Source organism: Equus caballus, chromosome 18 (assembly GCF_041296265.1).
Source record: "Equus caballus isolate H_3958 breed thoroughbred chromosome 18, TB-T2T, whole genome shotgun sequence".
Taxonomy (NCBI): domain Eukaryota; kingdom Metazoa; phylum Chordata; class Mammalia; order Perissodactyla; family Equidae; genus Equus; species Equus caballus.
Window position 1 is genome coordinate 19,569,037 of NC_091701.1, and position 15,416 is coordinate 19,584,452.

At 39.5% G+C, this 15,416-nt stretch overlaps 1 protein-coding gene across 1 annotated transcript in view; it reads left to right on the forward strand.

Annotated features, from left to right (window-relative positions):
• ACMSD (aminocarboxymuconate semialdehyde decarboxylase) overlaps positions 1–15,416 on the forward strand; it is a 70,129-nt gene that overhangs the window by 30,431 nt on the left and 24,282 nt on the right. The window contains exons 6-8 of the mRNA XM_001489267.4: positions 1,313–1,406; positions 3,977–4,072; positions 5,229–5,401. Of these exons, the coding sequence (XP_001489317.1) occupies positions 1,313–1,406; positions 3,977–4,072; positions 5,229–5,401 (363 nt within the window). The remainder of the gene's footprint in view (positions 1–1,312; positions 1,407–3,976; positions 4,073–5,228; positions 5,402–15,416) is intronic.

Here is a 15,416-nt window from a genome sequence, read left to right on the forward strand (position 1 = left end):
TCACAAACAGAAGGTGATCAGAAATATTTGTTAATTTGAACCGAATAGAAGTGAACTGTCCTAGACACGTAGAATAAAGGTTTATCCTAATGAGGAGTCAAATCCCACTGAGATAACATGATCGTGTGTCTTTGTCAAACCCAAACCATCCCAAGAAGTTGATACTCTCTTTCCAGCCTGCATCCGTTATCAGAAAAACCAATTAGCTCCTCTCCCTGCAAAGGGTTTAGATCTCTTCTGCTCCGCAGAACCTGCTGAAGTAGAAGTCCTTTCTCCAACCTATTGTTTGCCTCACTTCCAGAATCCCCTGTTGCCCCAGAATTGTTTCTCCATTTTAAAAATGCTTATGTACAGAAGTCACATTACATCAGCCTATTTAGCCCACATATTTGTATGTAAAGGTAGGATGAATCACTCCAGCACCCCGATATATTTGGAAAAGAAACGTACTAAGAAAAATCTGTTTTGAACCTTGATAAGCGCTAATACTCAATGCCATGCCTGTTCAAGGGACTTTTTAAAATTAAGCATTTTGTTGAGTAAAGGTCATTTCATCCAGATGGTATTTCCATTTCCCAGAAGGCCCTGGCGCAGGTTTGCCCATGACATTTATCTCAGTACCTGCCTGACTGAGGCATTGAGAGCTCTTTCCTTTCTAACGTCATCACATCCACAGCAAACTGTTCAGGGACTCAGCTGGGCTCCTGAGGTTCTGTGAGTGCCTGAAGACACCAGAAATTCTCACCCAGTGTTGGGCTCTGAGTAGCCAGATGGCTTGGGTCAGGCCAGCCTGCTCCAGCCCAGTCATGAGCCCCTGGCTCCTAGCCCATCACCTCCTCACTTTCCACATCCTCAGGTTTCCCAGTGGGGGAAAGAAGAGAACACTTTGACCCTGACTCCAAGGATACAATCTGAGCAGTCCTTCAGAAAGAATGGACCAAGTAGGAACTAGCAGGGGAAACTTCCCTGGCATTTGCGGTGTGAGATCAGTCCTTGAGCATTTTGCTCTCAGCCAAATGTTTGAATGACAGATGTTTCCTGTGACTTGTTTTGCCAGACAATATATTAAATTCATCAAAGCCAACGGTATATCCACCAGCCCCCTTGTTAATTGTAAGTGTCCTTTTTACTTTCCAAGCAGGAGCAGAGTTTATCAATGACTCTTTTATATAGATCAGGAAACAACTTCAAAAGTGTGTTAGTTTATTTATTCAGATCAGTATAACCCAGGGAAAAGCAATTTCCCTAAAATAGTACCCGGTATTTGCTGGCTTGTCCAAATAACCCTGTCTCTCTCATTGCCTCTTTGAAGGCGGCTGAAAAGCTGAACTGTTCCCTATTCGTGCACCCCTGGGACATGCAGATGGATGGACGGATGGCCAAATACTGGTTCCCTTGGCTCGTAGGTTTGTGTCGGCTTGGGATCTGGAAAAGAGGATCAAGTCTTTGTTTTTTTCCAATTATCTATGGAACCCTAATTGTGTCAGAGAGAAACTATGAATAATTAACAGGATTGTGAGTTATTGAGCTCTTACTCAGATAAGTGCTGTATATATTACCTCATTTAATTTTAATCGTATCCACACAAAACTCTATGAGGTTGACGTTACAATGCCTGTTTTATAGATGGAGAAACTGAGGGTCTCATCATGGTTAAGTAAGTCGTACAAGTCACACAGTTAATAAGTGAAAATGGAATTCACGTGGATCAGTCTGACTCCAAAGCCTGTATGACTTACTATACAGACTCCCAAAAAGGCTCCCAAAATAAGTAACCATGCCTGTCTAATAGATTTTTTTAAGGAGCCAATAATAGCATCAACTCTTACTGAGAACCCTGGAGTAAGGAGTAGAAGGTCAACTTCCGCCACCCAAAGATCTGAGGCCCTAGATTACAGATGACCCAGGTTTTCAGTTTTCCTGTCATCTGCTCCTCTTTTCTGCTCTTTGCCTCTTGCGCTATTCATTCATGGTTCCATATGAGGGTGAGGGAAAGGGAAGGAGGAGAGACCTCCATTTGGCCTATCCAATCTCTCCTTATCATCCTTGATAAGAAGAAATGGATACAGATGTAAAATTCTGGGGCCACAAGTGAACAGTGTAGCTCATCTACAAACCCAATGAAAATTGGGTCCCCAAATGAACAGCATTGGATTTTCTTTAGGGAGGCCATTATCCTTTTTCTCCTCAGCCCAATTATACAATTGGTACAAGTAATTATAAAGTAACTACCATGAAGAATTAAACGGAACAATATATTAAAAGTCAAAAAACTGAATTTCAGCTCCAGCTAGTTTTATTTCACTGTATAACCTGTAGCAAATCACATCACCTTCCTGGGCCCTAGGTGTTCATATGTAAAATGAAACAGCTGGTCTGGATTTTCTTTCTGTTCTTACATTTTATGCCTCTGTGATTGCTTTTGGAGACTAATGTATTTAGTGAAGCAGCTTCCTACCCATCTGCCACCAAATTCTTAAGCAATAATTAGTAGGAAGAGATAACCTAAGAGGCCCCATTGCTGTCCAGCTTCCAAGAAAATCTCATCCTCCTAATTCACATAACAATTTGACAAGTCTCAGAAACCTATTTACATTGCAACTTCCACATGAAAAACAGAGGAGAGCCTTTGCGTAGAGTCATTTCATCATTCATTTATGCAACACGTATATATTGATCCCCTCCAACATGCCAGGCCTTGTACCAGGCACCAAGGATATAGATATGGACAAAACCCCTGCCCTCCTGAAGCCTATGTTCTGGTTAGAGGAAAGAGATGATAAATAAGTATGCAGACCATAAACAAACAAACAGGCTAATTTCAGAATTCTATTCTGGATATAAAGGAGGTCATTAGCGGATTGGAGGATCCCCAGCAGGGGAAGGTCATGATCAAATTAACATTGTAAATATTGTACTTTGGCTCCAGTGTGGAAAATGGGATTATAGAGTTGTGGTCCAAGTGGATGCTCTGCCCACAAACCACTCCCAGATGGATATGAATCCATCATGCTTCCAGAATTCCCAAGACGCCAGGGAGCCAGAAACATCTCTGTGCATGGAACAACAAACAGGCTTGGGGCAGAATGAGCATCTGGTAAAGCCCCATTCAGCAGTTAGAAAGTCAGGCTTCCCCAGAAGGTGCAAGCCTCAGCTGTGGAGGCCCCAGAGATTTCTTAATCACAGTGTGAAAAGCAGTCACCTGGAAATGTAGCCCAGACTGACTGTGGAGGTGAAGGCCCCAGGGATGGAATAGCTGTTTCTTCCAGGAGCACAGAGCACTTGAAATAATTCATTTTAATCCAGCTGTTTTTAACCTCAGCTCTAAGAAGGAGCAAAGATTTGGCAGGAATAATAATATTAGTTCATATTTATTGAGCATAATATTTATTGAGTGCCAAGAACTAACCATCATCATCCCTATTTTACAGATGAGGAAACTGAGGCACAGGGAGGCAACTAATATTTGTTGAGCAACTCCACTGTGAAGTTCTCACCAGGAACTTTCCTGACATCATCATTTGCAAGGCTCCACAATAGCCTTACAAGATGGGCCTTTTTCTGTTCCCATTTCACATGTGACGAAGCAGACTCGGGGGCATTAAATAACTTGTCAAAGGCCAGAAAGCAAAAAATTGGAGGAGTAGCATTCAGCCCAGACTCATTGTCCTCTGCTTGCCCCACTGTATCCAAGACTGAAGCTGGGGGAATCAGGACAAAAGCCAGGTCCTCTGGCTCCTTGACCATTCTAGTCATTAGATGACTCTACCTGCAAGTGGCAAATAGGAAGGGTCAGATGGTTCTGCTTCCCGAAGTAATGGCTTGTATACAACCAAGCCTTGCTGAGGCACAGGGACGTCACATTTCTCAGCACTGACAGTCACAGCAAGCTGCCGTTCCCCAACCATTAGCATCACTGAGCTTCTTCTTGTTGGAGATGACAAGCCCTGCACCTTATGACTGTTTCCTTTTTCAGGAATGCCAGCAGAGACCACTACAGCCATTTGCTCCATGATCATGGGTGGAGTATTTGAAAAGTTTCCTAAACTGAAAGTATGTTATGCACATGGAGGTAAGACCCTATCTGTATTAGTCAGCTGGGGCTGCCATAACAAAATACCACAGACTGGCTGGCTTAAACAACAGAAATTTATTTTCTCACATTCTGGAGGCTGGAAGTCCAAGATCAAGGTGCCAGCAGGGTTGGTTTCTGGTGAGCCCTCTCTTCCTGGATTGTAGAAGGCCATCTTCTCACTGTGTCCTCACATGGCCTTTCCTCTGTGCGTGTGCAGAGAGAGAGAGATTTCTGGTGTCTCTTTCTCTTCTTCTAAGAACACCAGTCTTATCAGATTAGGATCCTACCTTATGACCTCATTTAACTTTAATTACCTCCTTAAATGTCCTATTTCCAAATACAGTATCAATGGGGGTCAGGGCTTCAACATGACATGAATTTTGGAGGGACACAATGCAGTCCATAACACCCTTCCAACCATCAGTCTAGTCATAAAGTATATGATGGTTTGAGGACCAAATTCCATTTTTGCACACAAGTTTAGTTTGGTTGGCACAGTTTTTGTTTTATTTTGTTTTGTTTTTTTATTTAAATCCCTCTAGTCAGACCACAAGCTCTCCAGTTTACGATAGTCCCTGCCATTTACTATTGTTTACAAATAGGCCTATTTCATTCATTTACATTTCATGCTTGGTCTCCTGTAGGTAATTGAGTTTGTGACTCTTGGACACACACCACACACACAAACACATACACACAATATCAAACTCTATGTGCTGTTCTCTAATCTGTCTTTCCTTCTCAACAGCATATAGAGACATCTTTCCATGTCAATAAATATAGAGCTCCATCATTTTTGATGGTTGCATGCATGGTAATACATTTCATGGATAGGCAATCATTATTTAGATATTCCCCAACTGATAGACTGCCTCTGTATTTTGCTATTATAACCACATTACATTTGAAAACCTTGACCACATATCTTTACACACGTCTCTTCTCTGTTTAGGATAAATTCCTTAAACCGAATTTTTAGATGAGTTAACATCGTTTCTTCTAGGTTATCTCCCAGCAGTTGGAACCCTGTAGGTCCTTTGTAAATACTGCTCACCATCTGGGCTACAGTAACTTCTCGTTGCATAGAACATGAGGATTGAAAGGTATCTTTTTCAACTGACACTAGCCCCTCAGTAATGGGTTTTACTTACAGGTGGTTCCTTCCCCTTCACTGTGGGAAGAATTTCCCATGGATTCAGCATGCGCCCAGATCTGTGTGCCCAGGACAACCCAACCAACCCAAAGAAATACCTTGGATCCTTTTATACAGACTCCTTGGTTCATGATCCTCTGGCCCTCAAGCTGTTAACAGATGTCATAGGAAAGGTAAGTCGGAACTGTCATTTGGATGGCTTATGGGAGGCAGAGTGCAGGATCAGCAACCGGTTACTTGGCCTCTCTCCAAAAAAGGGATGGAAGAAAAGGCGTTAGAAGAAATGAGCAGGACCCTGAGGTTTGGCATTAGGTTTGCTTGCCCAGGGGATCCTCTCCAGAGCCTTCAACACAGAGTGTGTATCACCAAGAAACCACTAAATACGCCAAGGAAATCCCAGATAAGCCACATGACTTGGTAGTTCTCCGAGATCAGCTTCTTTACCTTAGGGTCATCTCTGTACTCATCAAAAATGACGCATCTCGATATGGTAAGCAGGAAAGAACCACCAGTTTTGAAGTCAAATTGACCTGGGTTAAAATCCCAGCTCTACCTCTTAGTAATTGGGTAAGTTATGAACCAACTATCCTCATCCACCCAATGAAGAAAATTGGAACATTAAAGAGGGGGAAATGGACAGGGAGGCAGGGGAAGATGATGAAGGGTCTTGTCCCTTGAAATTTCTTTCTGGAATAATATGGCCTTTGTTTTGAAAACAATTCTCTCATTTGGCCAAAAAGACCAACGTGGTAGTACTTTAAATTTCACAAGAAAAAGTATTTCCTCTGTTGTCATCAGCTAGCAGATCTCCCTGTTGGTGGCATCTCTACCTTTAAGTAGTCTTTGAAAATTCTAAATCAGCAAATTAGACCATTTTTAGGGCAAAGGCCAGTCTGAATTAGTGAAAACTCTGAAATATTTTGTATTTTAATTCTGTTTTATTACTTACAGTTATCTATACAAGGTTTCCAAATTTTCCCAAAGGAAAAAATCTCTGGGCTTGTCTAAATATGGACATATTTAAAGATTTGCAGTATGGTACTTGGATTGAGGGTAGAGTCTAAGGCATTTGAAGTCTTGTTTAGCAGAAAAAGACGTCCATCATTTGAAAGTTGCAAGTAGTGTTCTATCTCCAGAATGGAGACTTCATCTCACTTTAAAGCTATTTCTCTGACTTAAGAAACTCACTAGAATATAAATGTTAAACATTCTGGTTTGGTAATAAATTATGTGGTTGAACTGTGTTTCTGAGCCTTCTAGCTTTTGTGTTGTCCCTGCCCAAATGGGTGCTTAGCAGCTAGTTATGACTGTTGATTATTATTGGTTTGGAAAGAGGTGTGATAGGGAGGAAACTACGAAGAGGAGCCAAAAGAGACTATGCACTCTGGACTTTGAGCAACGGAGGGGTAGAGGAGTGGGAAAGTGGCATGGAAATGCAGAAATGGTCATTCTGATTACCTGCCATCAACCTGAGTAGTCCTTGGTATTCTTGGAAATGGCAACATCAGGAGAAAATGCCCTTGGCAAGTACAACACCCATCTTATGAGGGATACCTACCATCAGCAGTGACGGATACTATGAGCACCTTCAAACAGCATTTGGGGCAATACACATCGCCATGGGGTCAGAGCAGAAGAGGAACACAGCGAATGCCTTGTGGTAATCAGTGGAGAGACTAGTTAGTGAGCACATGTGAATAAACCCCTTTTAGGGAGCCCCAGAAAAATTCAGAGGGCACTTTGCAAAGTTAGTGGTGCTAAGATCTTGCACTCAAATTGCGACGACTTGAGCCATTATAATTCAGGCATCAAAAGCAAATGTGACCTCATTTTAAGTGATCTCACAGTCTGGTGAATCCAGGACACATAAACAGTATATATTAATAACTTGGGATTCTCTTTAAAATGTTGATGCTTCCTCATTCTAGTTATATTCACATTAACAAATTCTCTCAAAAACAATCCCAAAACCAGGAAAACTAAGGAAAGTCCCAGCATGTCATCTGGGCTAGACAGCAACCTGTCCAGATTAGAGCATGAGGACAGAATGCAGTGTAGGGAAGGCTCCAGGACAGAAAAAATGGAACTGATGGATTATTTGATGTGTTGGAGAGTTTCAAACAACACCAGGCATTCAACAGATCTGATGACGCATTAGGAACAAACAAGCAGTACATACACAGAAGACAAAGCAAATGAAAGAAAAAGAAAGAAAGTCCAGGAAGACAAGCATCCACATGAGGCAGATAATTATTGTACATTACTTGACTCAGCAGTGAGCAATATTTACAGTCATAATAGTGTAAATAGCAAGAACTGGTTTAACTGAAAATTGTAATTCTATTTGGAAAATAGAAGAGAGAAGCTGGGGTAAGAGAGAAATTCTCAATGATCATAATGAGAATAAATACTCTCTAAAGCTAGTAAATCAAGAAACAATAGTATAAGCTTATTACCTGGAACCATAAAGGTAATTCTCAGAAGATGCAGTTTAAAAAGGTAAAAGTGGCTGCCTTGGGGGACAAGAGTTGGGAAAGTAAGCACAGGACTGCTTTTGATAAGAAAGATTTTTAGTAATATTTGATTGTTTATGTATAGGCATTACTTTGATAGATCAAAAATTTAAATAAAACACTGATATATATACACGTACGAATATATATATGGAAAGAGACAGAGACAAAAATTTGTTGAGCACCCACTGTTTCTAAAACATTGTGCTAAAGGGAGCACTTAAATTACGTAATCTCTTAGCTTCCTTCCATCTCTAAAATTCTTTGCTTTTAACTACGTCTACTCATTTTGAAAGACAGATGTAAAAATGCTAGTTATATGTTATCAGTCTATCACTGTGAAAATATGAAAAAAGAGAAAACCTTATTGCCTCCTATATTAACATGGTCATAGAAACTTCACTGTATATATTTGGGTGGATAGATTTTTGAAAGGTCAGTGATCCTCTCATTATGATTATATCATCATTTTGGCTAGATCCATTGGTAATCTATTGCTGCATAACTAATTACCCCAAAACTCAGCAGTTTAAAACAATAAACACTTCTCATCTCTTATGGTCTCTGTGTGTCAGGAATTTAGGAGCAGCTTAGCTGGCTCAAGGTCTCTCACAAGGTTGCAGGCAAGGTATCAGTAAGGGCCACAGTCACCTGAAGCCTCGACTGGAGCTGATGGATTATTTCCAGGGTGGCTTTTACACATGACTGGCAGGAGGCCTCAGTTCCTCCCCGTCTAGGCCTCTCCACTCTCCACAAAGCTGCTTGAGTGGCCTCACAACATGGCCAGTGGCTTCCCCCAAGAATGAATGATCTGAGAGAGAGACAGGGGAACAAAGAGAGAGAAAGAGATTGAGTGCGTACCAGGCAGAAACTATCCTTTTTAAGACCCTGCCTCAAAAGTCACATAGCATCATTGCCATGTGGCGTTTATTTATTAGAAGCAAGTCACTAAATCTGGCCACGTTAAAAGGGAGTGGAAATAGGCTCCACCTTTTGAAGAGAGGAGTATGGAAGAACTTGAAGACATATTTTAAAACCACCAGATTCTACACTCTGGTCACAAATTACATTCTTCCTAAATGCAAAATATTCTCACCCCTCCCACAGCCACCCCAAAAGTCTCATCCATTTACAGCATCAGCTTAAAGTCTAGGATCTCATCATTTAAATTAACTTGGGGATGATGCTCCCAACATACAGTTTGTCTCAAGCTGAAGACCTGTGAACCATAAAGACAAGTTCTTCACCCCACACACACTCAATATAAAATGGTGAGACAGGCAAAGGATAATTTCTATAGATCCTCCACTCCAAAAGGGGGAAAACAGGAGGTTTAGAGGAGTCACTAGTCACTAGAAAATCTGAAATCCTTCAGGCACATGTTGGCAGGTTCCTTCATTAGAACTCAAAGCTCTGCTAATACAATACTCTTAAAAACTTTGCAGGTCTTTTATGAATCTTATTAGGTTTCATGCCATTAGGCAAAAGCCTTACCCACAAATCTCTGAGAAAAGCTCTTCTCTACCTTGAATTTCAGCAAAGGCACATAACTTTTAAGCTACCTAGAAGCCTCATTATTTGACAGAATGGTTCTTTGAGGCACTGCCTTAAATCTTTTGAGGTCACAACAAAGATATTCACATCTTGGCTTCATTTTTAGACTATATTTTTCTGGTTGTGCTCTGGATTTGCTCTTTGCCAGAAAGCCATCTCCAATTTTAGCATCATTTGCCATTGGAAGGGCTGGGAATTTTCAAGACCAACAGTTTCTGGCTCCTTTATCTTTAACAGTCCTTCCTTTAAGGCACTCCCCTTGCATTTTACTATAAGCAGCAAGAAGCAGCCAGGCAGCACTTTCAACACTCTGTCAGGAAATTTCCTTAGCTATATCACTCAGTTCATTAAATATATTTTCTACTTTGCATATTATTGTAGGTAACAGTGCTGCTAAATGTTTTGCTGCTACCTAGCAAGCATCTCCTTTCCTCTAGTTTCCAACAACATTTTTCTCATTCTCCCTAAAGTCCTTACTGGTAGCCTTCTCATAGGCCAACAGGCTTCTAACAACAATCTTTATAGGGATGTTTGGTCTTTCACTATTCATATGGTCCTTCCAACTTCCTCCCACTAGTCAGTTCCAAAGCTACTCCCACATCTTTAGGTTTTCATTATGGCAACATCCTACTTCTAGATACCAAAATCTGTATTAATTATCTGTTACTACATAACAAATTAACCTAAAATTTAGTGGTTTAAAACAGCAATGAATATTTATTATCTCATTCATTTCCTCTGAGTCAGAAATTCAGGAACCCATAGCTGGGCAATTCTGGTTCAGGGTTTCTTGTAAGATTCAATGAAATGACTGCAGCCTACCAATATCTATCTATCTATCTATCTATCTATCTATCCATCCATCCATCCATCCATCCATCCACCCATCCATCCATCTATCTATCCATCCATCCATCAATCTATCTATCTATCTACCTACCTTATCTATGTATCTATGTATCTATCTATCTATCTTTTTGTTCTTTCACTCTTTAATTTTTTTTTTGCACACTACTTACACTAACTTAACCCCAAACTCTCCACCTTTTATACATCCAAACATCCAAACATATTGGGTAGAGTAGTCTATTAATTCTACCTGCTTGAAAAAATATCTTCAGGAGTCTTCTGACTTTCTCCAATCTGGAGTGGGTTGCTATTTAGACCTGCTGCACAGCTGAAATCTTGAAATCTCCCTTCACCGTCTTCCTTTCTCTCCCTCTCTCTGTCTCTCTCATTGGACTCCTGTCTCCTGAATCCCATGATTTTCTGATTTCTTGGTTTACCACTTTGTCTTGGCGAGAACATCCTCCAATAAATTTCTGAGAAAGCGGGTATGGTAGATGAAATTTTTGAAAACTTGGTTATCTAAAAATGTCTTTATTCTTCCCTTACAATGAGTTAGATGTTTGGCCAGGTAGATAATCCTAGCTTGAAAACTGTTTTCCCTGTTAATTTTAAAGACATTTTTACATTGCATTCTGGCTTCTAGAGTTGCTGTAGAGTAATGTAATGCCATTTTAATCTTTGAACCTTCATATAAAATCTGCTTCTCTCCCCTCTCCCCCAAATCTCAAAGACTCTAAGATTTTCTTTTTGTCCTGAGATTTCACAATGAGGTTCCCTGATATGGGTCTATTTTCACCCATTATGTTAGCCATTTGGTGAGCCCTTTTAGTCTGTAAATTTTCTTAATTTATTTCTTTAATGACTTCCTTCCCTCTGTTTTCTCTTTCTGGAGTTCCTTTTATTCTAAAGTTGAACCTATTTTTTTTTCTGTCTCACATTCCCCTTCTTTCAGCTTTTGTTTTACTTCCTGGGAGATTTCCTCAACTTTATTGATAAAGCCTTCTATTTAATTGGCTTTTTTGTTTGTTTGTTTAATTTCTAAGAGCTTGTTGTTATTGTTCTTGTTTCTAAACTTTTTTTTTAACATCCTGTTCTTGTTGGGTAGATGCAATATCTTTTCTGAATATATTAATAATTTTGGGAAATTTACTTCTCCCTACAAGTCTTCTCCAATTGGCTTTTTTGTCTTTTTTTTTTAAGTCTCAGTCTTTCATATTAAATGCTTTCCTCAAATGTCTGTAATCCTTGGCTGTCTGCTCATATTTAAAAGCGGTCACTAAGAAGATGAATGGAAGTCTCTGCATATGGATGAGGCCTGTCAAGTGTGGTCTTCTCTATAGAATAACCCAACGTGTTCTTTGGAAACTGCAAAAATTTGGTCTTTACTTTTTGATTTATCAGTTTCCCAGAGAAGCTCTTCCAATCTCTTACCCAAATGGTAAAAACCTGGTTTCCAGTATTCTGGGACCTGAGTAGGGGGAAGAGGCTTGGAGTCTCAATTTTTAATAAATAAACTTTCATTAACCCTCATACTTTCAGAACAGTCCCCACTCTCAACTGTGCCTGGTATTTCCCCAGTTCAGAGACCCTCTCTGTCACACTCTTTTTGTAACAGGCACATTGGGTTCTTATTGTTCCCCAAGATAGAAATCAAGAGAGACAACAAACAGGAATAGAAAAGTAAAAGTTTATTAGCTTGTGCACAGAAGAGGCACAAGAGAGGTGGTGCAGAAAGGAAAGGGGCAGGTGACCAGCTTGTTATGGATCAGGATTGTGGGGCTTTTACTAGGCAAAGGCTGGGGAGGAGTGCCTTGCCATGGCATGTAGAGGTGAGGTTGTGCTTACGCCTGTGCTGTCACATAGCATGCTACCACGTGGAATGCATGTGTCATTAGCATGCTAGCTCTCCACCCCTGGGTGTGGTTTTTATTATGTTAATAGAGCTAGGGTCACCTTCAGTGGACTTCTAGGTGCTAGGGTGCATGCGTAAGCCCGGGAAAGTCCAGAGGCTGCAGAATGTGGATCTTGGTAGCCTCTCTCTGATTCTCCCAGCTTGCCAATTGGTTAGGGGCCTTATCTTGTTAGGCCAGGGGTCTTGCAGATGACCCTGTTTTGTTAGGCTGGTTCCTGTCTCATTTTGAGACTAAATGATCAATATTTTACCAGGGTATGGAAAAAGCAGTTACTGGTCTAAGCAGAGTCAAGGAGGTGATCTAGGGTCTAACTGCTTCTTAAACAGGCTCACAATGAATCCTCCTCTTTTTAGTCCCATCTTTGTGTCTACTTCCAGAAGCACCTGGTACTGTCAATTACAGATATTTGGGGGACCTGGTGATATAAGCCAGGTTACTTTCTGGCTTATCTTATATTAGCTAAGAAATTCCCTTTCCCAGTCTTCTAAAGTCAGTTGCTATTGTCCGGCTGCTTTCTAGTTTCTGAAATTTGCTCTTGTTTCTTCTATCCTGTTCTCTTTGTCCTTGTGGTTATATGCCCTCTAAAATCTCTTTACCATCTTTTTAGTGGGATTTCAAATTGTGATCCTCAAACCAATACCAGTCCACAAAGAGTTTGTTACTAGTCCATGATGAGAGAAAGAACTTGTGCCAGAATGTAAATCGAGTCACTAAACATATTATTTAATTTAACTGACTTTTGTCTTTCATGGCAAGACTTTCTTGGTAAAGGAAGCAGTGCATTGATTTACATTCTAGGGCATGCTCCTTATGTCATCCTGGACAAGTAAAAGTCTAGCTTGGGTATCGGTCTTAATATCAATCTTGAGCTTTCCTCTCTTTCTCCAACAAAATTCATCTTACCTATATTGCAGCCCACTATGGCCTAGATTGCAGCTCCCTGAAGTCATTTTCACAGTTATAGGCAATTACAAGTCAGAAGGAATAGCAATAGAAAAGGTCAGGCTGGATTTTCAAGAGCTAAAGAATTTTTTAATACTGTCTCTGATTTGGGTTGAAGGAGGAAGAAAGAGAGATGAGATGCACATCTTAGAGCCTTAAGATTTTTTCTGCTTCTAAAATTTAATTTATTAATTCAACTAGAACATTAAAAATCACATAATTTATTAGCTTATAAATATTACTTTCCCACATTTACATTTCATGAAACAATTTTGTTCGAACATGTATCTTTGACATAGTGCCTTGTCATTATTAGAAGCACCCTGTGAAGTATTAAAATTGTTTTTAAAAGTATTATAAGCATTGCAATAAATAAACTCTCTTAATGAGAGTGTTTGTTTCCTAAGTTTCTAAATATCTGAGCTTCATCTTCAACCAAGTATCATTAGAATCTTCTTCTAGAGATGGAGGAACTATACAATTATTCATATGTTATTCACACACAGCATTCTATTCCAAATTGAATTCACTACTGCTGCTAGTCTTTTGTTTGTAGCTTGTACTTTTCAGGGTTTCTGTTAGTTTGTTAATTTGTTTCTGCATGCCTGAGAAATGTAGTGGGAAATGATAATACAATTAAGAGTAGAAATAAAAATAGGAATAAAGATGAAGTGGAGAAAAAAAGTCTTGGAAATTCTGTTCTTCTGAAGCAAATAGTGAATGATGCTTAAGAGTTTAAGGCTGCACTACATAGCTGTAGTGATGAGAGAGAGATCTTGAGTAAACTATGTCATCTCTTTAAGTCTCAGTTTCTTTATCAGTAAAATAGGGATAACAATAGTGCCTAACTCTTGGCGTTGTTCACATGGTTAAATAAGATAACCACATAAAGTACATAGCACAATTCCAGTCCCAGAATAAGTGTTCATTAAAAGCATTTGATAAAGGTGCATACAGACTTTGAAGAATGAAACTATAGTGAGAACAACTGTGACAGTATCAAATAATTTGCAAGATTTTTCAACTATAAAAATCAGAGTTATAAAATCACTGAAAAATTGAGAAAAAGGAAAGAACTTCTACTTAAATTAAACTTCACAACAAACAAAATGTGTCTCTGTCTGAAGCAATGATGCAAAATAAGGCTTGGATCCTCTATGGAGAGTTAAACAAAAGTGAAGTGGGAAAGAGAGAATAAAGAGGGAAGAAGCTAGAAAGCCACACACATGCTCAGAATAGAATGCATGCTCAGAAAAGACATGATGGAACCCCAAACTTTAATCTCTAGTTGATCTTTAGGCTCAGTGTCAGCAGGAAATGAACACTAAGGCAGACTTGTAAATGGCTTGGCTAAGTGTTGAAGGAATGCCTAACATAGGGCCAATCTGCAAACACCAGGAGAGGGTTTTTTTCTAGGCATTTAAGGAAATATTGATCAAAATATGAGCTGACCACAAGCTTAAGGAACAGAGACTTCAGAGATCACATGCAACAAAGAATAAAAGTCTTTTAAAAATAGTTTAGAAAAGTCACTAAACAAATGACTACAAAGCACAGCAAGAAACAACAACAAACCCGGAGGAGAAGGAAGAATCTGATTACCAAAGTTAGCACATTTTAACATTCAAAATGTCTAATCTCAACAAAAAATGGAGGCATGTGAAGAAACAAGAAAGTATGGCCCATTCACATGAAAAAAAGAAATTAATGGAAACCATCAGTGGAGAAACACAGACATTGGATTTACTAGACAAAGACTTTAAATCAACAGTCTTAAATATGCTCAAAGCAATAAAGAAAATCATAGACTAAGAACTAAAGGAAACCAGGAGAAGCATGTCTGAACAAGAAGAGATGACAAATAAATATATAAAAATTATAAAAAGGAATCAAATAGAAATTCTGGAGCTGAGAAGTATAACCTTAATGAAAAATTCACTAGAGGATCATATTCTGACAAGGGATTTGTATCTGAATATATAAAGAACTCTTACAGGGGCTGGCCCTGTGGCTGAGTGGTTAAGTTCACACACTCCACTTTGGTGGCCCAGGGTTTCTCCTGTTCAGATCCTGGGTGTGGACATGGCACTGCTCATCAAGCCATGCTGAAGCGGCGTCCCACATAGCACAACCAGAAGGACCTACAGCTGAATATACAACTATGTACTGGGGAGCTTTGGGGAGAAGAAGAAGAAGAAAATAAATAAAATAAAACCTAAAAAAAAATCTTACAATTCAATAATAAAAAGACACATAACCTAATTAAATTGAGCAAAGGATCTAAACAAACATTTCTCCAAGGAAGATATATATAAATGGCCAACAGCACTTGAAAAGATGCTCAACATCACTGGTCATTAGTGAAATGCAGATCCAAACCACAACAAGATACCAATTCACACTCACTAAAATGACTA